The 27,984-nt window shown below is 43.3% G+C and overlaps 1 protein-coding gene across 3 annotated transcripts in view; it reads left to right on the top strand.

Moving 5' to 3' along the window:
- Positions 1-27,984, top strand: part of TNRC6A (trinucleotide repeat containing adaptor 6A) — a 147,418-nt gene that overhangs the window by 4,903 nt on the left and 114,531 nt on the right. For all 3 annotated transcript variants that reach the window (XM_068244261.1, XM_068244262.1, XM_068244260.1), the window contains exon 2: positions 4,309-4,356. In XM_068244261.1, coding sequence (XP_068100362.1) covers positions 4,309-4,356 — 48 coding nt within the window. The remainder of the gene's footprint in view (positions 1-4,308; positions 4,357-27,984) is intronic.

The raw sequence follows: 27,984 nt of genomic DNA, 5'->3' as shown, positions 1-27,984 counted from the left end.
CTTCTTCCCACTTCTCCCCACCCCTTGCTCTCCTCTCTGTGCTTTGCAGGAGAAGTGCGGAGCTGCAGCGTTGTGACTCCAGGGTCACAGCCATTTTGTTTTCATGAAACTGTAACTAAAGGATAGAATGGCTCACAACCAGTGGTAAGCGGCACTACCTGATCCACCTGCTTTTTACAGCTTTGCCACTGGTTTGGGTCTGCTTTAAATGCTCATGGTTTCTTTTTGTTGAAAGCTGAATGAACCAGATTGTATGTCACACTGAAATGGTAGCTGTGCAAATTTTTTAGTTAAAGTGGACCTGAACTCTTGCAAAGGGCAGAAGGAAAACAGTGTTCTCCCCAGGCTCTTTTAGCCGGGTGCTCCACCCGGCTAGATTTGGTGACCACCCGGCTGTCATTGGCTCACCTCCTCACCACCTCCTATGCTGTAAGCAGAGTTGCCCTGCATTTTCATCTCTACCCACCCGGCTGCTTTTTCATGCCACCTGGCTACTATTTTATGCCACCCGGCTGGAAAATAATTCTGGGGAGAACACTGCAAAACATAGAAAAATGCACCCTGTATGTATTTCGAGAGTTTAGCCTCTTTAATTCCCCCTCATTTGTGTCTAATCACATGTTGTAATATGATCTCTCCCCTGTCACCTGACAGCCATGGCAGAGATGACAGATAAGCTCATTTGAAAACCAGGGCTGTGGAGTCGGTCCAAAAATACTCCGACTCCGACTCCTCAGTTTAGGATTCCACCGACTCCGACTCCACGACTCCGACTCCTCTAATTTGCATATTACAATTTTGTTGATTAAAAGTATGTAACATGAAATTCGTCTCTTAACTGCCAACGCTTAGGAATTTTACAAGACAACTGAAGTGAGAAGGATATGTAGACTACTATATTTATTCCCTTTAGACTAAAACTAGTCCTTGGTAAGAGTACTTGTAAAAGGTACAGACCGGAACAAAGAACATCTATCAGGCCCTAGGCAATGTAACTGTGGGTACATGTAAGAATGATGTGCAGGTACTCTGCAGGGGGAATGAGGAGATTGTAAACAGACAACACCTCTGTGTTCAATGTGCACAGCATTCTCGGTGGATTCCCTGTAGCTCTGTGGGGAGTGCATATGTAGAGTATAGTACTACTGTGTAACAAAGTAAACCTGAGACAGATGAAATTAAAGTTTTATACATACCTGGGGCTTCCTCCAGCCGCCTTCAGGATAATCAGTCCCTCGTTGTCCTCCTCCACCACCTCTATCTTCTGCTATGAGTCCAGGCACTTAAGACCAGTCAGGCGTAGTGCGCATGCACACACTCCGCCGCCAGGAGCATACTACACCTGTGCAGCACTATTGCGCAGGTGCAGAATGTTCCTGGCTGTGGGAGCGGCATGCGGCCGGACAGCGCTGACTGGCTGAAATACCAGGACTCATAGCAGAAGATCCGGGTGGTGGAGGACAGCGAGGCACTGATTAGCCTGAAGGGGGCTGGAGGAAGCCCCAGGTATGTATAAAACTTTACTTTTCATCCGTCTCAGTTACCTTTTAATTTGTAGTCACCAAACCAAATTTTAATAACATATCAAATTATTTGATTTCATCAGCAAAGGGAGTGCATACATTTGCATAAATCAGCATCAATGCAGCATTAGTTCCATCCCATTGACCATCTCTATTAGTGACACAGCTACACATCAGGCTTTATTCTTACAGCATAGATGTTATTTAGTATATATAAGAGATTCCTGTGTACACATCATATATACAGTCACAATCAGATATGTACGGTATATCTGACCTTAAAAATACGGGGACTGCTTTATTGAAGCAGCACAAGTAACTAATTTTGATTCTTTTATTTCATTTTTGTGGACTAAGCACAGCTATTACTGTATATAACCTGTATATATACATTATTTTTAATGACTATTATCTGAGAAATAGAACATTTTATCATATTTTCTATTTTAATTACAGTTACAAATTCATTAGGAGTCGGAGTCGGTGCATTTTTTCCCGACTCCGACTCCAGGCACCCAAAATTGCCCGACTCTCCGACTCCGACTCCACACAGAACATTAACTACTAGTAGAAAGAGTGCAGATTTATTTTAGGATTTGAGTCAGCTGCAACAAAGAAATGTTTTTTGTTTAATGGAAATACATATATCCAGGCACATCGCCTCTAGTTAGGACATTAAATAAATTATTAGGGAAAGGGAGGTGCTGAAGAGGCTGCTTACACACCAAGGAGGTGAACCAATGACAGCCGGTTGCTCACCAAAACTAGATGGGTGTAGCACCTGGCTAAATGAGCCTGGGGAGAACACTGTAGCACTAACGGGTAAACTACCTTTATTCTTACAGCTGTGACCTATTCTGGAACATGTCACACAGCTTGTGATCGAATGTTCCTGCAGCAGCCAAATAATTGCTCACTGTCTTGGACCATTTAGGGCAAAATCCTGTTAACTTACTCATGTGCATTTGTATTCTCACAGAGGATTAAACTTAAAGAGAACCTGTACTGAGTAAAAATATTTAAAATAAACACATGAGGTAACTTCAAATGAACATTGCATAGTTACCTTGTCATCAGTTCCTCTCAGAAGCTCACCATTTTCTTCTGACAATAATCCCTTCCAGTTCTGACAATATTTTGTCAGATCTGAAATATATCAGTTGCTGTCAGTAAAATATCAGTTGCTGTCAGTTATAGCTGAGAGGAAAATGGATGTACCAGGCAATGTCCATGTTTCCCTATGGCTCAAGTGGGCGATGTTACAGTTTAACTGTGTGCTGACCAGAAAGCTGTTATGGGTAATGGCCATTTTCAAAATGGAGGACGGAAAATTCCCTTGATCATAGTGAACAAATAGGAAGCAGGACAGGAGAAAGACACTGAGGAGTAGACTACATGGAAGGTAAGTATGACTTGTGTATGCCTATTTTGACTTTTATTTTCAGTACAGGTTTTCTTTAAAGCAGACCTGAACTCAGAACTTCCTCTCTGCTCTAAAAGATACGCAACAGCATAATAAAAACATTTCTTAGTTATAGCTGATACAAATCCTGCAATAAATTTGCAGTGTCTACTTCCTGCTTTCAAGGAAGGAGACTTATCCTTTGCTTTCAAATTAACCTCTCTGCCATGGCAGTCAGCTGACACAGCTGAGGGATCCAATTACAACTTGTGATTAGGCACTGATGAGGGGGAGTTAGACAGGCTAAACTCTCTAAATACATGGAGTTTTAGGTCCACTTTAAAAGGATTTGAGCACCTCTTTAATACAATATATCAATTAAACCTGCCCCAATGAAGGTTTGTAAATGTGGGCTGCTGAGGAGGGGTGACAGCATTACTTGCCTTCAGGGGCTGCCTCTAGTCCCCCCATCTGTGTGTGCTCTGCCATCTCATCTAGCCAGACATGCAGCAGTTTGAAGTACCCGCAGTGGCATTGTGTGCTTGAAACTGTGGCACCTTTGGGTCTGGGTGTAGAAGAAACTGGAGTGCATAAATAGGGGGCCAGGAAGCAGCACCCTGAAGATGAGGAATGCCCCAAACCCCTCCCTACCACTGACACTCCACTCAAATGTCCCACATTATTTACAAACCGCTCTTATGGGAAGGTAGGTTTCATATAGTAGTGGATAGCATTCTTACATTGCAGCACTGGGTCAATGGGTCGAATCCCAGCCAGGGCAGTAGCTGCATGGAGTTTGCATGTCCTCCCCTTGTCTGCATGGGTTTTCCTCCCACATACCAAAAACCTACAGATAAGTTTATTGGCTACCGCCTAAAATTTGGCCCTAAACTATCATGGATATATGACTATGGCAGGGATTAGATTGTGAGCCCCAGTCAAGGGATAGTTACTGACAATACTTTATACTCTGTACATCGCTGTGGAAAATTATGGCGCTATATAAATAGTGATAATAGGTTAAGTGGTAAATAGGAGCTGTGTTGTCTTTTAGGTAAGCGAGTCTGATTTCCTACTAATTGTGGATCTGCGTTCCTGTATATACTAGAAGCCTGTGGCAGGGTATGCTGGGACTTGCAGTTCTGCAACGGTTCCACAGCAACACGATGACTAAGCTTGCTGCAGGGTGTGTCTGTGGCGCTAACAGTTAAAATTACATACAGCCGTTGTGTTGCCTTTTATATTCCTGGTTGTTACGGTTTTATTATAAGTGGCCAAGGATGCTATTTATGTATTGCATAACATGTGCTTGGTTTGTTTTGCTTGTGGTTAATTACTCACGTCAGTTATGTCATCAGGAGCTAACATAGATTTCTCTTGCAGAGAATTGGAGGCTGCAGCTACCAAAGACATTGAAGGAAGTCTGCATAGGTGAGTGGTCTGCAGAGCTTGTACCTGTTTGTGTACAGATGATCAGTGATTTCATGTGCCTCTTGCTGTGCCAGTGACAGGCTAGGTGTGCCTCTCATGCTTCTCCTGTGACTCAGTGTGGTAATTTTAGAAGCATTGCATGGTGCCTGATATCAATATGTTCAGTTATTTGTATAGAAGTCAAGAACTTTGTAAGTGGTTTATTGTTACAGTAGTCTGTAACACAACTCTGCGTTCTTACAAGACTCGTGCTAAGTGAGGAAAAAAAGTGATAGCCTTTGTCCGACATGCGAGGAGGAATTAAGAAGAAAAATGTCAGGTTGGATTTGGTGTTCAACCCTCAGCAGGTCGAAACTGAGCGGGTCTAACCTATGAAAAAACTCTCCTAGTGTAGCTGCGCAAGATTTGACTTTTTTTTTTTTTTTTTTTTTTTTTTTTATGCCTGGTACACACAATGCAATCTTCCGTCAGATTGACTGTTGGATCGATTATTTCTGTCAGGTCTGATTTAGATTTTTGATAGTTCCTCTGATTGATTTTCTATAGAAGTGACCATCTGATCGATGGGAAATCTGACAGGAAGTTGTATCGTGTGTCCAAACGTCTCCTGATCCATAAAGGGATTGATTTTCCACATTTCACAAAATCAATCCCTGTATCAATCAGAACAGATTGGAAAGCTTGTAAATAATCCGTGATCGAACAGGAGGTTGCATCGTGTGTTCCTGGCATTACAGCTAAAATGCTTTCTTTTTTTTTAAATTTATTCTTTTTTTTCTTAACCACTTGAGGACTGCGGTGTTAACCCCCCCATAGTGACCAGGCCATTTTTACTTAATTGGCCGCTGCAGGGCCGCCCAACACAGCACACAAGTGATTCCCCCATCCTTTCTCCCCCACCAACAGAGCTCTCTGTTGGTGGGGTCTGATCGCCCCCACATTATTTTTTTTTTTTTTAATCAATATTTATATAAAATATTTTTAAATTTAACTTTTTTTTTTGTTTCTCCCCCCCCTTCCCCCAGCCAGCCAGCCAATCACGCGATTGGCACTCATAGGCTTCAGGCTATGAGAGACGATCACTTCCCTGTGTCCCAGGGGGACAGCTGTGTTACACGGCTCCCCCCAGTACAGCGCTGCTGCAGATTGCAGCGCTGTACAAAGTAATTAGACGGCGAAACCGCCATCTAACAGTCTCCCGAGCAGCGATTGCCGCTCGAAGACTGAAGGCGGGGCGGAGCTCCGCCCCCCAAGCAGGAGATGCACGCGCATCCTGCGCACGATCTCCTGCTGGCCCCATAGAAGACCGTTCACGCCAATGGGCGTGGAGCGGTCCTGGGGCTGCCGCACTGCTCACGCCAATTGGCGTGGAGCAGTCGGCAACATGTTAATCATAATGCCCAGTTGACTCCAAGCTTTCCAACACAAACCTGCAGTTGTTACCTCACTGCAGTAGCACACAGGGTAGGACTGCCGCATGCTTCCCCTCCATTTCTAAAGAGTTCTACTTTGTATTAAAATTCCCTCTCACATCCTGGAGTGCAGCTGTGTCATTCCATAAATGTGGACATCCCTGGGCAGGTCAGGGAGGGGCAGCCTTCTTTACATGGGGATTATGTAAACACAATCAGATGGGAGCTTAGATAAAGCTAATGTGACCTGATTTGACCTGATGCATCCAGAAGCAGTGTTTAAAGTCTGGCAGCATAACAGAGGCTTGTTTACTGCAGTTTTTGGACAGTAAACAATTACACGTGTCCCTTGGGTTTCAGCCTGGACACACTGGAAGCTGTACTGGGACTTTTCTGTGAATGGAGTTACACACGTACATGATATAGTGGAAGCAATGGATGCAGACGTTGAATTTCTAGTGTCAGCTACATATTTATCCCATACATCCTTTAACCACTTGAGGACCCACCCTTTACCCCCCCTTAAGGACCAGCGTTGAATTCTGTGATCTGTGCTGGGTGGGCTCTACAGCCCCCAGCACAGATCAAACACCAGGCAGAGAGATCAGATCACCCCCCTTTTTTCCCCACTAGGGGGATGATGTGCTGGGGGGGTCTGCTTCCCCCTCTCCTACCTGGCCCCCTGGTGATCGGGGCTGCACAGGACGCTATCCGTCCTGTGCAGCCTGTGACAAGACGTCCCCTGTCACATGGCGGCGATCCCCGGCCGCTGATTGGCCGGGGATCGACGATCTGCCTTACGGCGCTGCTGCGCAGCAGCGCCGTACAATGTAAACAAAGCAGATTATTTCCGCTTGCGTTTACATTTAGCCTGCGAGCCGCGATTGGCGGCCCGCAGGCTATTCACGGAGCCCCCCCGCCGTGAATTGATAGGAAGCAGCCGCTCGCGCGAGCGGCTGCTTCCTGATTAATTAGCCTGCAGCCGGCGATGCAGAACTGCATCGCTGGTCCTGCAGCTGCCACTTTGCCGACGCGCGGTATGAGTGCGCGGTCGGCAAGTGGTTAAAGGTGCGTACACACCTTTGATGGATGTCGCCCATCGGGAATCGGGAACCAATCCTCTTGGACGACATCACTGAGCTGGTCTGCACCTCTGTGAGTCAGCTGTGTAGCTAACCACCCACTGTGTTGCTATGCGGGGAGAACGACTAGGTGACGCGTGGACTGCCGCCTCAGGTGACAGTTCAGGACTGAGTGCTGCATTGATGTGTCACTAGTCTTATCTTGTCTGTTGCTATGGAATGGGGTGGATGGACAATGCACGTGCACCATAGAATAGTGCATTTGGGAGTTGGTTAGACATCGCGTGTGGGGGGGAGGGGGGATGTTCATATGATAGATTCTCTTCCAGTGTTCCTTAAAGGACACCTGTACTGAGAAGCATATGGAGGCTGCCATATTTATTTATTTCTAAAAATAAATACCAGTTGCCTGGCAGCCCTGCTGATTTGTTTAAAGAAACTCTGTAACAAAATTTTCAGCCATATTTCTTGCTGCTCACAACAGAATCGATAGTGTTTAAAAAAAAAATCCTGGCGATATGAAAACTATAGACTTTAAGCATTTCTAGCTTTGTATGGTTAGTGTTAAAGAGCTATCGGCCAATACAGGACCGTACTGGATGCATTTTACAATGCCTAGAGTTTGCATTCTGACAGCACTCTGTCTGCACGCTTGTATTTTTTACAGATGTTTCTGTTGGTTTTCTCCTGTATGTGTTAGCTGAATAAGTTTCCTCCCAAATTTCCCTTAAGGGGCCCATACACCTAACTATTTTCCCGCCGATATACGGCCGATTAGATCACAGTGATCGAATCGGCTGTGAAATCGCCGCGCATACCGCTTTTGCGGCAGCTCCACAGATAGTGATCGGTTTCAGGCTGAAATCGATTCACAATCTGTTTGCAGTAAAGGTGGCCATACGATCCCTCTCTGATCAGATTCGATCAGAGAGGGATCTATCTGTTGGTCGAATCTGATGGCAAATCGACCAGTGTATGGCCACCTTTAGACTGTGGTAGGGGGGCACATATAGATTGGGATGCTTGCTGAGTAAGGGCCCTTTTCTACTAGCGGCACCAGCATTTCGCCATCCAATGGCTAGTGTATTATAAATTGCTAGGTACAGCTACACCAATCAAAACTATGGCGACTGTTAGCATTTAGTGTGATCCGATTGTGATGTGTTTATCTTCCGAGCCCAATCGCCCTGCTGCGTTTTCTGTGCCATTCAGCACCTATACTTTGTAAAGATGCACATGAAAATTGACACAACAATCGCACCACTGTCATTTTCTTTGCAGTTTGGCATTTTTTTTCTTTTCCTCCTGATGAAACATATTGTAATTGCACCATACACCCGATGGATCGCACCCCAATCACGGCACTAGAACTTAGAAAGGCAGGCGAACCTAGTGCGTTTGCAGTCATGTTTTTAAGGGTAAAAGAGCCCTAATAATGTCTTCTCCTGTATTCTTTGTAAAGTGCTTTGGGAAAATTACTGCCATATAAATGCATAATTGCTACTGTATGTTTTGGTGAACTTTTTGCTTTTAACGTTGTTTATTATGCTGGGTACACACGTTGAGATTTCCCGATTCGCGGGATCGAACGGATCGATTCGATTATTTCAAACATGCTCGATTGGATTTCGATCGTTTTTTTTCAAGTATGCAAAATCGACGGCAGGAACGATTGAAATCCAATCGAGCATGTTTGAAATAATCGATTCCTGAATCGAGCGGGAAATCTCAACGTGTGTACCCAGCATGACGTATTGCAGAGGAAGTTATTTTTTGCTCTTGTAAGATCTAGTTTGTTGCAGTAGAGGGAAAGGTTATTAGGGGTATTAGCTGTTACTAGGCTCTTGTAGCTCAGCAAAAGTGGCAACCGAAGCCTGGTGAAGATTAGTGATTTTTTTTCATCCATTTTGTAAATTCTTTGCTTAAAGGACCACTATAGCATAAACAAAGCAGTTAAATCTGACAGAACCAACAGGTGTTTGACTATTCCATCTCAAATAAGTTGTCAGGATCCGCATCGTCTAAAAAGTCTTTTTTTTTTTTATTTTTTAATGCCTTTTTTACTGAGCTATAAATAAAAGAAGACTTTTTAGACGGAGTGGATCCTGGCAACTTATTTGAACTTGATTCCCTGTATACTCCAGGGGAGATCACAGCACGTCATTATCCATTGGTGCTATCGCACTTGTGACTTATTTATATGGAACTATTCCATCTCCTCATGGGGAATAATCAGGCTTTTCTTTGTTTTCAAAAGCATTTCCTGAAGTGGCAAAATAGTAAGAAGCCAGCCTCCCTACTCGCTTGCACACTATTTGGAACTTTAGACTTAGCAACTTGCCGTTCAGGGAATGCATCTGAAAAGAGCAAGACATGCTGAGAACCCTCCATGAGGAGATGGACTAGTCCAAAACCTGTCTGATCTGTCGGATTTTTTTTTTTTCACTAGAGCAGTCCTTTAAATGTAATTACCACTCACAAAACATAACTGTCCTGCTGTCTGTGTTGTCGAAAGATGATGAGCTAGCAACTCTATAATACATAACTGGGATGCCTTGTGGCTCAATGAACAAGCAAATTTGATTCATTGAGTAGTACAACCTGACAAGAACTAGGCCTTCTTGCCTTCTCCTCAATCCAGTGTGTGCAGAACAGTAATCCTAACCTGCCTGTCTGTGGATAGACATCAAGGAACTGTATGGGGGGATTAGGTTTATACACCAGGGAATTTTTATAAGGATTGGAGATGGCTACTAGAAATTGACTCTGTACCAATGTTCAGTTTTTTGTCCTACTTTTGTAATTTTGACACCCCTGCTGTAGGTAGAGGTTTTGTCCAGCATAGTCATTTCTTGTGCTGGTATGATTGATGTTGAATGCCACAATTCATTATAGCCTATAAGCAATGTTTGTATGTACTGTGCCTCCAAGTTATTTTTTCTGTGGTATGTGATGTGTAGATAAGTATCTATTTGTCATAAATTAGCTAGCATCTCTGGAGGGTCTTCGTGATATTGTTAAGGAATCTGAAAGAGATTTATTTATGGTTGCAAAACAATCTGTGTATCCCTTTTTTGATTTTCAATGTATATGATCTGTCTATTCTAACATCTAACGGGAAAGGCCCCTTAGCGCACTGAGGGTTAAAATTAACTTTTATTCAGTTCAATTAAAATATAAATAGAAACGCAATACACATATAACAGGACAGTGCTGTACATTCATGTGTTCATGTATAATGACACACAATGTATGTGAGCGAGGGGCACGCAGGTGTCAAGTAGGCAAACCTGCTGCCCTTTCTCTGTTGCAGGTGTCCTTACAGGCCCAATCTATTCAATCTATATCACACCAAGAAGAAACGCGACTATGCACTCCCAATCAAAAGGTGTAAATACACCTGGCCTATCTGGGACAACAGAAAAGCTCACATACACTTCAGGCAGTTAGGTGAGATGGGTGCATCACCCCCTACACCGCACACAAACATCACCCCGTGTACTTTCAATCGTAATTTGCTTGGAAGAACAAAGAAATCGAGAGCCCAATATGGTGTAGTTTTGTTAAGTTGGTTGTGGTTTAAAGCAAAATATTTAGATATACTCACAAACATGGGTTACCTATAGGCAACCACTTCAAGTGCAGGTGGGGAGTATTAGAACCTGACCCCACTCAGGTTTTTAAGATGTCGCTCTCTGTAGATAGGAAATTGGGCAGCACCCCTCCACCGAGGCGCTCACCTCTGCATTTAGACCCATTGACTTAGGCTCCTTTTTGCCTGATGAGGCGGGACCACACCTGCGAAAAGCGTTGCACTAAGTGGAGTTAAATAAAAAAAATTTGTTTTGATATTTTGTGACTCAATTGAGTTTTATATTTTCGAGGGAGGTAAGTCCACCTGAACGTCCCCCTCTCTTAGACTGTTTTCAATCGTAATTGATATTCTAACATCTTGTCAGCATACTGGAATTTAGTCTGAAGAAGGCTTATTAGATGAAAGCTTACTAGCAGTGTGGCGCAGTGGTTAGAACTCTTGCCTTGCAGCGCTGGGTCCCTGGTACAAATCCCAGTCAGGGCACTATCTGCACAGAGTTTGTATGTTCTCCCCACGTCTGCCTGGGTTGCCTCCGGGCATCCCAAAAACATACAGATAAGTTAATTGGCTTCCCCATAAAATATGCCCTAGACTGATATACAGTATATGATACATACATATGGTTACGGTAGGGATTAGATTGTGAGCCCCTCTGAGGGACAGTTAAGTGACAAGACAATGTACAGCGCTGTGAAAGATGTTGGCGCTATATAGAATACTTAATAGTAATAATTTTTCTTTTTAGTTATCCAATAATTGGTATCTTGATTCAAAACTTCTTGCTTTTACTTATTTCTAACAATGTACAATACTATGATTGGTATCTGATGTGATTAATGTACATTTTGTATTTATTTTGACCGCCTGCTCAGTGCGCTCCAGTTACTGAAAATAATCGCCCTTGAATGTTACATTGGTGCGAATGCCACAATTGACTTGTTTGACTGCATCAAGCTATGTTTATGTTGGAGATGTCGGCTGTGTACACCTCCTAATCACTTCTCATTGAAGGCATTTCAATACTTGGTTTGGCTGTCTTCATTTGGTGTGGTAGGCAGACCTCTGGAACATTTGTGTAATCAGCAGCCTTGTGCTTGCATATTTATGAACTCCCAGACTGCCTCCCAGCAGCTCCCCTGTGTCTGGTGCTGCATTGTGAAATAATGAAATGGAAATGAGAGGGGTGTACCTGGGCGCATTGTCCCCCCTCCTCCTCCTGACTGCCGAAGCGCCGCAGTTACCAGTATAAAATATTCATCATCAATTAGGCCATTGAAAAAGGAAAGCGAAAGCTGATCTGCTATAAAGGAGCATTGTGCAATTTTCACAAATGAATCCATAGCTGTTCATCAATCAGTACAGAACTCTTTGCATTCTGACTTTACGTTGCTATGTTAAGGACTTCGGTTTTTATTGTTCCTTTTCGGCTGTTTTAGTCCTAATACTGACAATCCCTTGTAAATCTGTCCACAGTAGAGTGTTAGCTGTGTGATATTTCCCCTTATACACTATTTTTTTTATTTATATAGTGACAACCTCCTCTGTTGCCCTGTACATAGTTGTACAAAACAATTAGCGGGGACCATAAATACATGAGAAGTTGAAATATTTGTTCAATCAGGACATCCAGTAATATAAACATATTGTTGTGTGTTTTGAGATGTCACCAATAATACTGGTACATGTTCATATAACTTGCAGCAGAATAAGGAACACTAGCAGGTCCTGACTCCCTGCCCTTACGAGCTTACAGTCTAGAGGTAGTGGGGTGGAGACACTAGGGAAAGAGACATAGGGATTAGCTGCATATACAGTGCTGCATGTTCATGCCGATACCTTATATACTCGCGTATAAACCTAATTTTTCAGCATAAGTGTGCTGAAAAGTTACCCCCTCGGCTTATATGTGAGTCAGTGGAGCAGAACAGAGGGTGGAGCAGGTTTTTTTTTACTGGCAGAGGAGTGTAAGGATCTCTTGCCAGCTGACTCCCTGCTGTGTCCATGCCTCCCATCCCATGCAACAAGGTGTGCAGAGTGTGCTGCTCAAGACTACCTGTGTCTCCTGGCTTGTGGCGCAGAGCGTGCAAGCAGCGTGTTGGAGGTGCAATGATCGTGGATCCATTTGTGGCAATAGCTGTGTCTCATAGCTATGACACCATCTAGTGGCATCTTGAGACCGCTGTATCATCCTTAGGGCACATCTGGCTAAAGGGAGGAGGGCTGACTTGTACTGGGGGCACACCTGGCTACTGTGGAGGGGGCTATACTTGGGAGGGACTTATACGCAAGTCAATCACTTTTTCCTGGTTTCTGGGGGGAAAGTGGGTTCCTCGGCTTATACACGAGTCTGCTTATATGATGTCTGTGAATTTTGTGGCAAGCGTATGAGCTCTCTAGTGTGATAATGGATTCAGTAATCCAGGGCTGAATGACTCCTGATATAAAAACTAAAGGTGGCCTTACATCAGGCAACTTGGTGGCCAATCGACCACATGATTTGATGATTATATTGAAATCCGTGCCGACAAGAGCATGCCCGATCGATGATGCAAACAATTTCTGCCCGAAATGGGCTTTGTGTATTGATCAGAGATGCTGCTAGATGTCAGGCCAAGGTGCTCGATCAGTTGCACGGTGGTGGGCGTGCGATATCGGGAAGAACGCGATGGAGCCCTTGGTGCTGTCCCTCCCAGTGTAAATTGCCAATGACCAAAGTTACCACGATCTTTATACTAAAGATCTTTACCGATGGGATGTTCACAACAGCAAGAAGATTATCAACGACAAGATTGTTAAACGAAGAAGGATGAATGGAGGACCTACATAGATCTTAGTGTAAAGATTGTTTTAAATATCTGTACACACAGGGAATGTTGACTGATTTGATCTGATGTGATCCATCATGATGGTCTTTCACAATGCACGAGCATCATCATACTCCAGACCTAAGAGTCTGTAGAAAATGACCACATTGGAACTTGGCTTTCTGAATCTTGGGATTTGTTAAACCCTACTCCCACCTTGGTGGTGGTGGTACATGAACTCTGGACTTGTGCAGAACTGCGAGTTCCTGGCACATCCTGGCCCATGTGTGACCTTTTTATTTCCAGTTGCTTTCCCTATCTCTGAAGGATTTATCTCTTGTGTGTATTCAGCAACTGATTAGGAGAGGAGTTTGTATTTCCAGCTCCACATCTCTTGTGCAAATGACCTTGTTTCTGATCATTATTCTTTATTTTCATAGCAGCTCTTTCTGATGTTTACACATATGTGGCCTTATCACATTGAATGCAGCTGTGCTGTTGCATTATGGGTATTCAGATTAGGCGTGCTCAGGTGCTCTGGTTGGAGGAGTGTAGTATTCTTGGACAGCTCTTGCTCATTATGCAAGACACACATGTCAACAGAGAATGAGCTGGTGGGGGTTTAGTGAAATGACTTCTTCAATTTCTATGCGGTCTTCTAGTTATACTTCTGCTGAGAATACACAATGAGTTTTGGCAGATTTACTGGCAGATTGTTTTTCCGATTGATTTATATTCATTTCTATAAGAAAATTGATCACAAATATGATCAAAATCAGATTGGACCTGTCAAAAATGGAGCCATCTATGGCCTCAATTCACTAAGCATTTTAGACTAGTCTACAGATGGTTTTTAGTCTACTGATGGTTTGGTGTAATGTTTTAGGCCTGTTTTTAGACCTGGCCTAACATTCAGTAATTACATAATTCACAAAGGCAAACAAGGAGTAACCACGCCCACTCTTTCCCGACGGAATTAGACTAGCTGATTTCTGCAGGTAAAGTTTCTGTGAGGTATTTTAGATGGGAGGATGGTACCTTTTGAATTAATTATGCAGGAGTTTAATTGTATGCAGTGGAGAGCTCATCAAAGGAGAAGGATGTCAGTCATAGCTACTTGTTTGTGAATTGCATCTTTTGATCATTTCCCCTGCTTTACCCACCTAATTACCAAATGGTTTAGACCAGGTCTAAAGGTGCGTACACACGCTCTACGGCCGCCAACGACTGCTCCGTCAGACCCTCCCACTGGGCGGACTTTCCCATCTACACGAAACTATTCTTTGTGCGATTCGATTACGATTCTATTTACGATCCGATTAAACCCGATCGGACATGTCTGATTTTATTGCATCGTAAATAGAATTGTAATCGAATCGCACAAAGAATCGTATCATGTAGATTGGGCTTTAAACATTTGGTAATAGTGAATTCCCCTTTGATACAACTGACCAAACCATCGTAGACTAAAAACCATCAGTAGACTAGTCTAAACTGCTTAGTGAATTGAGACCATTGTGCTTAAAAAAACCTCATTGCGTATTTCCAGCATTAGTGTGCTTATAAATTTCATGTTTGGCTGCTTGGTTATGACTTGCAGATTGCTCAGCTTGAGTTGTATGTGGCATTCTAGTCTATGCATTTTATGGACACGTTCATGACTCACTATGTACTATCTAACTTTCATTAGTGAGATTGCAGATTTTATTTTAGCAACCCTCAGGGTGGTGGAGAAATTGACATTTTACTTTAAATATCCAGTTACAGAAACAAGACTGCAGATGTCAGTATGGCTAGTCGTTAAAATGGATCCGAGATGAAAAACTAACTAATAACAAGTAACTTGTCTGTATATCTTCTCTAAAGTTTAAAGGGTTTACACTGCAAATCTAGCTGCAAGCAGCTTCAACAGTTTATGATTATTTCTTCCTGTGATACAATGAGAGCAGCCATATTCTGTTTGTCAACATCATACAGGCAAGCTCCTCTGCATCTCCACCACTCAGCCTGTAAACTCCACTCCTCTTCCTTCACCTCTCAGCCCCCTTGCCTCTGAAATCTCTGGCTGGTAATTCCTCCCCCTCCCCAGACTGAGGTCCCATGAGCACTTGCTACATGGGACTCAGAATGCCTGGGCCCTGGAGTAACTGCGGGCGAGGCTTGTTTATTTTATAGGGAAGTAGGGTATTAAAACAAAGTATTTGGCTTGAGGAATGCCCTATAAACTATATGTAAGGGGCACAATTATGAAATGTGTAAAAGTTTATCTCGGATCCATTTTATTGTTGTGCTGTATATGAAAAATGTGCTCTCCATTCTCCGCTCAAACAACCCAAGGCCCACCTCCTCCCTTCCATACTTTCTCCACAACACTGAGCACCTTTGCTATACCGACGTGTAGGAACTATAGTAAAAAAAAAAAAAATAAAAAAGTTATTTATTTTTACAATATTAGTATATAGATTATAAAGTCAGTGTTTGCCCATTGTAAAATCTTTCCTCATCCTGATTTACATTCTGAACCTTATCACAGGTGGCGACATCTTTAGTCCCGTCAGGTGATCTCCTTGCGTAGCATTTGTTTTTGAGGGTTCTGAAGCCAGAGAAAATGCCTTGTTTCCCAGAATGCTCTGGGAGAATAGCATCGCTAAACGGCCTTGGCTAAGCATCACTGAGAGGGCAGGGCTACATATCGATATACAACAATATATAGATATAGGAAGAGTTTCTGATGTTGAAACCAGTACAATTACTGTAATAGTGGGCATCTTGAATAATTAACTGCAGTTTACTATGTCACTACAGGGCCTCTTTAAAGAGGAGCTGTCGGCCATACTATCTCAGAAAAAAAACAACCACATATATAAGTAGATACATTCTTGCTCTACCTACATAGCATATGTATTGCACTGTCCACGTTTTGATTTAGTGATATATTTTTTTTTTTTATTTTTTTTTTACAATATAAAAAAAAGAGAGAATACTTAGCATTTCCCATTTTAAGCGTGGCTATTTTGAAGCCAATCCTGATGTCATTTCCTCCCTTACTCTCCTTTGCCCGCCCTTCACTATAGAAAGTGCATTGTCTCAGCATGAGAAATATTGGCCAATCAGAGGGGAACAGAGGTGTGGTAGGGGGAAAGCAGGAGGGAAAGAGGCTTCAGCCAATCACGCTGCATTAGTTGAGTATGAGGGGAAGTAGAGAAGCAAAAAAGGGCAACCTAGCATGCCCTGCGCAACTTCCTTTTTTTGTGTACCAAATTTTGTGTGTACCAAATAAGTGAGGTAAACTGGGGAATGATCACTTATCAACAAGAAAAGTGATTTTAACTTTTGGATTGCCTGGTTAGCCTCCTTATTACTTGTTTACCAGATAAAAATAAAGAATTGATTTTTTATTTTATGCCCAACCATTACACTTTAAGCGGCATGCCTGTATTTTGGGGGATACAAGTTGTCTTGTACTCTTGCTAACCTTTTTAGGATATTTTTTTCAGCCGCTGACTCGGTTACTGACAACTTTAACCAGTGTAAAATATCTATATTTTTAGGGTTTAACCTTAAAATTAAAAAATCAGTTTTTGGACTTAAAGGAAACCTGAAGAGAGATGTATATGACTGACATATTCATTTCCCTTTAAACAATACAGATTGCCTGGCTGTCCTGCTGATCCTCTGCCTTTAATACTTTTAGCCATAGCCTCTGAACAAGCCTGCAGATCAGGTGCTCTGACGGAAGTCTATTTCTGTTGTGATTGAGACACCACTGCAGCCAAATAGATCAGCAGTGCTGCCAGGCAACTGTTATGGTTTAACAAGATATAAATATGGCAGCTTCCATGTGCTTTAAAGCAGACCTGACCTTAGAACTCTCTCTCTACTCTGAAAGATAGGCAACAGCATAGTAACCTTTAAAGAAAAGCATTTATTTTTTTACAGCTGATACAAATCCTGCAATAAATCTGCAGTGTCTACTTCCTTCTTTCATGAAGGCAAGCATATTGTTAACATCCTGTGTTTACAAACTAGCTGCTCTGCCCGGACACCCAGCTGACTCAACTGAGCTCAAATTACAATTTGTGATTAGTCACAAATGAGGAATTAGCCAGGCTAAACTCTCTAAATGCATAAAGGGTGAATGTTTCTGTTTTCCTTCTGTCCTGTGCAAGCGTTCAGGTTCACTTTAAGTCTGTGAGTACGAATTCCCTTTTAGAAACCTTACAAGGGTTTTCATTCTTTGCTAGGTTGCTTGCATAAGCTCTGTGTTTTTCTCCTCTCTGAACTGGTGACAGTTACTTGAACTGCAGGCAGTGAGAAGCAGGTCGCAGTAAAGCCATTTCTTGGAGACTGCTCATTTAAAGCAGCTGATCTTACAGGGGGCAGCTGATAGGTGACCCATAGACACAACAGCTTGGAAGAAGCTTAGCTGCTTGAAAATTGAATTCATTGCCTCGAGCAGAGAAGAAGCCAAAGCCAAGACAGCTGTATGATTGACACAGTGTTCTGCAGTGCCCAGCAAGCATGCAAGCACTGAGAAGCACTTGTTTGCTCTTTAACATTTGAAGAATCGCACTTAAATGAGGTTGTTTATTTAAAGCAGACCGTAAAATGATGTAACCGTGTAATCTGCATTTCCCTCAGAGCTCTGTGAGGTTTGGCTGCTTTATACAGTAGCTGAGTGACAGTATCCTCCTCATAATTGTGATGAATAACGCTTTCTTTTACCTTATCAAATGCATTGAAATATTGATTAAAACATTTCTGCCATTGGGACTCACACTCACACTCTCTCTTTGCCTGAAACATTCATTTATATATATTTTTTTTAAAATTTTGTGTGCTTAGTATGTGTTTTGCTGGGGAGGGAGGGGGCAGGCAAAAACAATCTGTAGTATTAAATCCAAAGGGGGGGTAGGGGGAGCTGGTCATGCCAAAAAATGGACATGTCGCATCTGAAGGGTTAATCGCTCAGGCGTGCACCACCTCTAACAGGCTGAATGCAAAGCTTGCATCCAAACAGATGCTGCATTTATTTACACTATGGAGGATGTTAGCTTCCATAATAGTTTGCATGCAAAATATCAAGTACTGGACCCTTCCAACCACAGTGAGATTATCCTCCTGGGAAGAGATCTGACCTGAAAACGTGTATGAACCTGGGGGCAGCTGGGCATAAATGTGTAACTTACTTTTTGTAGACAGAAAAGAGAGAGGCGAACACATCCTACAACAGGTCACATCTGAAATGACATACAGCTCATATATGCAGCACCTCTAATAGGCTAACTACATGCATTGCATTTAAAACAGATGTAATTCATATGCAATAACACTATCGGGCCAGATAATTCAGCGTGCTAGACCGCCGTCAAGCAGTTGGCCGGTGTCTGCACACCTTTACACACTTTGCAGAGGTGCATGAAATTATTACAAACAATGGTTTTAGATGATCAAAGTTGCAATGTATACCGACTGTCTTCTGTTCCTGTGCATTGGTTAAGCGTTTGCTAGTCCTCTGCAAGGGCGAGGTGGCCACTTTGAGTCACACCTGACCTAACATACTGCACATTGCATCACACTGCCAGGTAACACACGACATTGCAGGCCTGACGACGTAAAGACATGTCGCTAGCCTGCAGGCTAGCAATGTGGTCTGTTGCTATGCAGGGGATAAGGGGAGTTCAAGATTGACAACACAGTCGGTTGGGGTGAGTGGGGAGATCCACTAGGTTGATCAATGCCCTAGATGATGTGTGTGTATCCGGGGTGGGCTGCTTTACTCATGCTAGACTTGCGGCAGAGGCTGTCGTTATTGGTCATGCTGGCTTAACTTTCAATTTGTTTTGATTGGGGTGGAGGGGATGTTAGAATTGCCACTTTTGTTCCTCGATATTGCTGATTTTTTTTTTTCTTGAATTCCTTAGTAGCTTGCCTGCTAACAGGTGATTCTGGCATTCAGTGGTGTAAAAGTTGTCTCTCATATTTGCCATGAACTCCTTAGCAGGTGGGTTGAAGGCTTGATGAGGTTTGATATCCAATGTATTGCTTTGGGCTGGGAAGGCCACTGACTCATGCAGAGCTGCTTCCTGTGTCACTGCTAGCCTGAACACTTGCTGAATTCCAAAAATACATTTGATCCCGTACATTTTATCCCCGGATAGACCAGACAAAAGTTGGACTGGCAGGCGTCTGTCATGTCCACTCTATACTTTCAACTGTTGTCAGCATATCCGTGTCCAGTGTTTTTTCTTCCACCCATGGGCACGTTGTACTTAGAGTATGACGCAGTCTATTGTCAGATGCATTCATCTCAATATTTGTAGCTGTAGCTCTCGCTGTTTATCAGTGTCTGATCTGTGTTGTCATGTTGTGTATTTCTGGTTTATACTTTTTAGTATATAGAGGTGAAAAATGTGAATTCACACGGTGTAACAAAATGAAGCAATCTCTTACTCAGCACACATGGAGCCAGTGGATACTGCAGCATAAACAGTGAGAGTTCTGCCTATTGGTGAATATGGAGGAAATACCGAAGCCAGCATCATGGGGAATTTCGTTGTGGGTTTTCTAAAGCCCCATCTACACGGAGGGACATTGTAGCGATCCGGCGGCTCGATTAGCCGCCGGATCGCCTCTTCCGCGTGCCCGCTCCGCATTAGATTCCCTGCTCGTCCCCGTCGGCGCCGCTTATCTCCCGCACGATTCCCTGCCATTGTCCCCTCGCGGGGATCGAGCAGGGAATCGGCGGTGCGGAGATCCGTCCTGTCGGATCTTATCAATCGAGCCGCATCAGCGGCTCGATTGATAAGCAGCATCGCGGCCGCATCTACTCGTGTAGATGCGGCTTTAGAGTGGTGGATGCTGTAGCCTCCTAAAGTAACAATGAGCAAATCCATACCATGCTGCTTCCCCACTGTAGAGTACAATAGCTACCACAAAATACTTAACATTTTAATAGCTAGACTCCCATATCCCAATAACCTAGAGAGAGAGTGTGTGTGTCCGTGTGTGTGTGTCCGTGTGTGTGTGTCCGTGTGTGTGTGTCCGTGTGTGTGTGTCCGTGTGTGTGTGTCCGTGTGTGTGTGTCCGTGTGTGTGTGTCCGTGTGTGTGTGTCCGTGTGTGTGTGTCCGTGTGTGTGTGTCCGTGTGTGTGTGTCCGTGTGTGTGTGTCCGTGTGTGTGTGTCCGTGTGTGTGTGTCCGTGTGTGTGTGTCCGTGTGTGTGTGTCCGTGTGTGTGTGTCCGTGTGTGTGTGTCCGTGTGTGTGTGTCCGTGTGTGTGTGTCCGTGTGTGTGTGTCCGTGTGTGTGTGTCCGTGTCCGTGTGTGTCTGTGTGTCCGTGTCCGTGTGTCCGTGTCCGTGTGTCCGTGTGTCCGTGTCCGTGTGTCCGTGTGTGTGTCCGTGTGTGTGTCCGTGTGTGTCCGTGTGTGTGTGTGTGTGTCCGTGTGTGTGTGTGTGTCCGTGTGTGTGTCCGTGTGTCCGTCAACTTGCACTTCAGAAGAACTCCTCTTCCACAATGTTTATCTCTGTTAATAATCTTTTTTTATGGCCGTATAGTGTTCGGGTGAAGGTTTCTTAACCCTCCTGGTGGTTTGGCAAAATCCGCCAGGGGGCAGCAAATATGTTTTTTTTTTAATTTTTTTTTTTTCATGTAGCGAGACGAGGTCTCGCTACATGATAGCCGCTGCCATGGCGACGGGGTGGGATGACGTCACCGACGTCATCGACGCCGTGACGTCAAAGGGGGCTCCGATCCACCCCACGGCGCTGCCTGGCACTGATTGGCCAGACAGCGCACGGGGTCTGGGGGGGGGGGCATCTGCGGCGACGCGTATAGCGGCGGATTGGCGGGTAGCGGCGGCGATCGGGCACTGCACGCAGCTAGCAAAGTGCTAGCTGCGTGCAGCAAAAAAAAAATTATGCAAATCGGCCCAGCGGGGCCTGAGCGGTGCCTCCCGGCGGCATAGCCGGGCTTACCGCCAGGGAGGTTAAAGAAAACCTGTACTAAAAATTAAGTTAAAATAACCATACACAGTTCATACTTACCTGCTGTGTAGTCTACTCCTCAATCTCTCCTCAATTCTCCTCTCCTGTGTCCTGTATGTCCACTGTGATCAATGGAATTCTCTGTCCTCCATTTTGAAAATGGCCATTGTCCCATAACAGCTTCCTGGTCAGCACACAGTTAAACTGTAATATCGCCCACTTGAGCCATAGGGAAACATGGACACATCAGTTCCCCTCTCAGCTGTAACTGACTGCAACTGATATATAACTGACAGCAACTGATATATTTCAGTTCTGACAAAATGTTGTCAGAACTGGAAGGGATCATTGTCAGAAGAAAATCGTGAGCTTCTGAGATGAACTGATGGCAAGGTAACTATGTAATGTTCATTTAAAGTTACCTCATGTGTTTATTTTAAATAATTTTACTCAGTACAGGTTCGCTTTAAAGGGGCACTATGGTGAAAAATTGTACAATTTAAAATATGTGCAAATCTATACAAATAAGTACATTTCTTCCAGAGTAAATGAGCCATACATTACTTTTTCTCCTATGTTGCTGTCACTTACAGTAGGTAGTAGAAATCTGACAGAAGCGACAGGTTTTGGACTAGTCCATCTCTTCATAGGGGATTCTCAGGGATGTATTTATTTTCAAAAGCACTTAGTGAATGGCAGTTGCTCCGTCCAACTGCCAAAAAGTGTGCAGCAAGCAGGGAGGCTGGCCAGCATCACTGTTTAAATCCTTTTTAGGGAATATCTTTATAAAGAATGAAAGCCTTGCTGAGAATCCCCTATGAAGAGATGGACTAGTCAAAAACCTGTTGCTTCTGTCAGATTTCTACTACCTACTGTAAGTGACAGCAGAATAGGAGAAAAGTAATTTATGGCTCATTTTACACTGGAAAAAAACGTACTTATTTGTCTGTTTGCACATATTTTAAATTTTTTTTAAAATTTTTTTTGCCATAGAGCCCCTTTAAGGTGTGTATATGCACTCAATACTTGTTTCCCAGAATCTATCCCTCAGGTGACAGTTCGAGAGCAGAACATAAATTTGGAACCTGCGTGATTTTTCCCTAATTACAGACATGCTTGTGTTCCGCTAAAGTACTGCCAGTATTGTGGCCGATAAGAAAACAAAAACATGACAATGTAATCACTTCCTCAACTTCATATTCTATAAGTTTCCCACTGAGGAAGAAAGTATAACTTCTTGCATGCTGGTCTGCTACCATTTTTTCTTTTTTTCTGGTAGTGGGTGCTGTGAAGAATATTTTAGCGCAAAGAAGAAATGTTGAGTTTTATACGATTTTAAGTCTAGCCGACAAACTGATCAAATGTTTCAGTAAACTGGATATCCATTGCATGTCAGCCTTTTTGTTATAAGATCTCTCTGCCTTTTTGTATCTGAACACCTTTTTCATTTGCTTTACAGTCTAGAACCTCAGGAGGGAGTCGGTGGAGGTTGGAAGCTATAGTTGCAGGCAGCCAGTATCCTCTAGTAGCTTGGTCAGCTCTGGGTGGGCTGACCCCTGTTAGAGGCTAGTGCTATGGGTTTAATGCTTGTCTCGTTCTGGGAGAATGCCGCTTTGTAGGTCCACAATTCTGCATTCTTTCTCCTTGACTTCATAAGAAGCGATTCTTCTCCCGCTTGCGAGTTTTATCAATGTATGTTTTGGCAGAGTGGCGTCCATGTTATGGAAACTTTCAAAATGAAGTCAGTTTAGCCGAGCAGAAAGCTTCCCACTCGGTGCCAGACACAGTGCTAGCAGCTCGTCAGGCTTTGACTTGTACTGGGAGCCAGCTGGAATTCCTCAGAAATTATTTTATGCAACTCTTTATCCATGTAGACAAGATAGAATGGACTTCAGTCAGAATCTCGCTAGTGTAGCCCTCTAAAGTCATTTGCTTTTTGGAAGGACTTCTAGTTTGCTAAAATATTTTCAAATCAATTCGTTCATAATGAAAGAATATTACAATTTTATTTTCCATGGTTCTATAAAGTCGTCACTTTTTTGCAAAACTTTGCAATATGTCGAATCATTTACATCCATTCTCTGTCCCCATAAAGCGACTTACAATCTAAAGTCAAACACTCAAAGGAATGAAAGGGGCTTACCAGCTCCAAACAACCCACATTATAAGGTTGTATATATATTGCTTTCAAGGGTAGAAGGCATGGGCCACAGTCCACCGGTGATCCACACGACCTCTAGTCCCTCAATCCAAGTGGGTACAGTATCCAGAAGGTTAACGTGAAAAACCACAAACGGCAACTCTAAGTGCAAACTGTTTTTAAAAACCATATATGTAAACCATAAAACGATAAAAAAATAACTTACGGGTCCCAAAACTTCGGGAACACCAAAATGAATTTTCGCGTGTGTGCTGGTCAACAGCTAAAAGGCAATAAAAGGTGCCGCCTGTCTCCTTCCTGACCGGTTTCGGTCGGGAAGGAGACAGACTTCACTTTTTATTTACACTTAAGAGTTGCAGTTTACCCCAGTGTCGCCTATACTGGCTGTACCTGGCTACCTATACTGGGAGGACCTATGCCTGGCTACATGTACTGGCGGCACCTATGCCGGGCTTTCTGTACTGGGGGCATCTATTTCTGGCTACCTATACTGGCTGCACCTATATCTTTCTACCTGTGTTGGTTGGCGGCACCTATTCCAGGCTAAGTATACTGGCTGCACCTATATCTGACTACCTGTACTGGCGACACTATACCTGGCTACCTATACTATATATAATATTGGAATCAGCAGAATCAGGGCTTGTACAAACCTTAACATTTTTGTCAGTAAATATAATTCTTCTTTGAAAAAAAAATTGTTGGTGTTCAAGGCCAATTCATTACAGGAAATAACAATATATATTACTGGTATGTCCTATTTCATGTAGGGATTTTTGTTGTTGTCAAAAACCCTATATAAACCTATTGAGTGCAAAATGTCTAATAACTGCTTAGGACAAATCTGCTGTCAGGGAAAGGGTTAAGCTGACTTTGTATTTATCAATGCAGTCCATGAACTTCATCAGGGTCTCCTAGTTTAATTTAAAAAAGAAAGTTATGTGATTGATCTTTCTTCTAACTATGCTTTCATAGTGTTGCTACTGAACAACAAATCTATTTCAGTACTAAAAGTGTACTGATTCTGCATTTAGCAAGTGATCCTTGGACTCCTTATCTGTACAGGCTGCAAAGACCCAGGGCTGCTAAACAAACAGCGAGGTAGCAAGTGGAAAGTACACCACAGGATTGATGATTCCCTCCCCCCCCCTTATGTTGGCTGCCCTCTAATTAGGCCTGAAATATAAATCGAATTTAAACCGAAATCGAGATCACCAAGATCACCATTTCAGAATCGTCAAAGTGCCGATTATCACGATCACATCATTTCCACATGGTGGAAGTTTGAAGAAGTGGCTTCAACTTTCCCTAAGTCCTGCCGCGTGTGGCCTGCAGCGTTGAACATACTTTCCGCACGAGTCCAACACTGTACATCCTCAATGGCTGTCTGCCGGCTCTTGTGCTTGGCAACACACTGTCATGTGACATACAGGAAGTATTTAGTGCATTAGAGCCTGCAGGAGGCGAAGTGGATAGACTGGCATCGCTGGATTCGTGCTGTAAGCTATGTCCAGTACTGATGCAGCTTGGGGGACAGAGGTGGCACAGAGACACATGTGGGCACATGGACAGGGGGACAAGAGAGACCCAGAGGAGGCACAAAGAGATGGGGGACAGAGGGGAACAAAGCTTGATTTGAAGGAAATTGTGAATCAAAATCGCAATTTTGGACAGAAATTGCTCAATTCAATTTTTTTCCTAAAATCGTTCAGGCCTACCGCCCTGCATGGGATACTCCTACTCCATGCAACATTTTTCACATATAGACATTGAATTCTATATAAACTTTGAATCTAACGAGAATGTATTAAACCCAACACTTTCATGTTTGATATCACAATTTAAATATTAATCGACATGCCCATTTGGTGATGCCAGCTGGAGCATGAAGGGGGCGCGGGCAGCAAATAAATTACGGGGCATTACAATACCGCAAAGGCAATACCAAGCTAGCTGCTCCATCAGTGTGCTTTGTTAGATTTCAACAGAAACCTTACATTATATTCTCACACACACCACTGTATATTATAGAGCTTGTCCTGAATTCTATCCATTGATTACATAACTGCCAAATTAAAGTACAACTGACCTAAGGCAGAGCTACCTAAGGTAAGCACAGAGGTATGTTCTAGCTGGATCCACATATCTCTGTGCATCGTCCATACCTCTCCTCTGTCCCCCTGGTCCATGTAACTCCCCCCCCCCCCCCCCCCCCCGAAAATTGTGTCTTTGCACTAAAGTCAGATTTTCAGACAGGAAGTAGCATGCTTGTGGCGATTTTCCTTTATACCCTCCCAATCCCTTCTGTGAAGGGGAGTGAATGGGGTGGGGAAAGGGAGGGTGATGGGAGGAACATTGTGGCACGCTTGTTTCATCTCTGAAAAGTCGATTTAAAGGGGAACCAAATTATAAAATTACACCAATTACATATAAAACGTTTTGCATGTTAATACTTAAATGAAAATAAAGAACTTAATGTGCCATTTTACTTATTATATGTCGTAATTTTGATGTCTGTGCTGGTTGGCATGTGTCATTTGTCAGCTAGCTTTTTCCTCCAGCCACCCCCTCCTCAATATGTTTATTAAGGTGGCCATACACTTAAAGATTTGCAGCAGATTCAACCATCAGATTTCTGTCAGATGCCTGTCAAGTCGAATCTCACAGGAATGTATCTGATGTGTGCCACACACTATGAACAGATTTCCAATAGATTTCAGAATGAAATCTATTGGAAATCGATCTAAATGCATTATTAAACCATTGGATCCAATGCAACTCTATGGGCCATCGATCTGCTGCCAGCAGCAGATCGACTTAGATTTTCCATCCTGTCAGATCAAATCGATCGAAATCGGCCGCAAATAGATTGATCTGGGAATTTGATAGAATTGATTTCTGATCGATCAATCGATGGCTGAAATCGACCAGTGTATGGTCCCTTGTAGGTGTGGGATTGTACACCTACCCACATGGTTTTCTCCCTGTGACCCTGTGTGACCCTGAGGATTCTTTTTATATGAAAAAAAATCGGGGGGGGGGGGGGGTGGTGGTGGGGGGTTGGAAGGTGGGTGGGTGGTCGGTTTGTACGTGAATACCACTGTGAGCTGTATAGGGCTGGGCTATGTATCTTGTGTGTCTCCTCTTGAAACCCCCCCTCCTCACTTTCCTTTCAGGAGAGCCCCCCCAGAGAGCATGACTAGCACTGCACCTAGTACTTTGCATTGGCAGCATGTCACGGGGGGAGGAGCTAAACATATAAGCAAAGGAAAAGATGCCTTATTAAAATAAAAAAAAACCTTAAATACATCATTATAAATGCTAATGGGGAGCAATGGGTGTAAATGTTAAAAGTACTTCCTGGAAGTCAATTTTTTCAAGGAGTTGATATGGGGAGAGGAGAAGACAACGCACAGAGGTATGTGTACCCAGCATCAACATACCTTTGAAAATGCACCAAAAATGTCCTCGGATGCCCAAATTTTGGTATTTGTACATAACTTAAGAAAATATTTGTTCCTGGAATTGGTTCTGAACGTTGGCATTTCAAATATGCCTTGCATAGATGTGAGCCGGGAGTAAGGGATTTGGGAAAACTGACTGCGCGGATCTTCTGAGGTCTATGATATGATCTCAAACATGGAATATGGTAATGCTGTGAATGGGCCTAGGGGACACTCGCTACATTTTTTATATTGGTTTGATTTTCATGTTTCTAATGAATATTTTAAAAGCCCTCTTAATTTTCCCTATAAAGTGTCATCTTAGGGGCTTTATTAGCGCTTAAGTGGCGATGTTTGCTTAGCATTGCTTGAATCAGGGGAACATTTGCCTAATTATAGCGGTCTAGAAGCCGACCAATAACCGAAGACTGAATCGTCAAGGGGCTTGCCTAACTTTTACACACAGTTCCAGTTGTCTGCCTCGGCAATTTGAAACCCCTTCATAATTAAAGGCCTGATCTCCAGCGAGTACTCCTCTGTGTAATTAATAGGATCAGGTCTTTATTATTAGCTGGAATTGGGTGATAAAGAGCCAATTAATAGAATGATGTAACCGGTTGCGGCTTTCTGCCCCCCTCTGGTGTACAGTTTGGATATCCCTGTATACATCTGCGTGTTTTTCAGCTGTTATTTGCATGCCTGCCAGTAGCTTGTCAGAGGAGTGAAACGCTGATTGGTTTGCTGATGTTTGTCTGATTCGTTCTGTGAGATCTCTGTTGTAGCAAAGTCTGTGCAGAATGCCCAGAATAATAAGCATTTGTTTGTCTTCGGCAGAATTCCTGTGGTAACAATTGCTGCTTTCAGTGCGTTGTTTGCCGTGATGGGCATCCAGCCGTCATGGTTTGTTTACAGAGCGAGGCTTGCATTTTATTCCTCATAATTCTCTTTATTCCCTTCGTTAGTGTTGACATAAGTACACGTGTGAACGGTGCCTACCTGTCATGCCGGAGCTGTAGTGAATGGGCCTGCTGGATATTGATATCATGTGTAAATTCAATGCTGCGATCCAAAAGGGCTTTTCCTCTTCTAGAAGGAATGCCATATGATTTATTTCAAGTGGGATTATACTCCCCAAAACTAAAATTTCA

The sequence above is a fragment of the Hyperolius riggenbachi genome, chromosome 7, assembly GCF_040937935.1.
Source record: "Hyperolius riggenbachi isolate aHypRig1 chromosome 7, aHypRig1.pri, whole genome shotgun sequence".
NCBI classification, from domain to species: domain Eukaryota; kingdom Metazoa; phylum Chordata; class Amphibia; order Anura; family Hyperoliidae; genus Hyperolius; species Hyperolius riggenbachi.
Note: the sequence above shows the minus strand (reverse complement) of the source record. Positions and strands in the feature narration are given on the sequence as shown.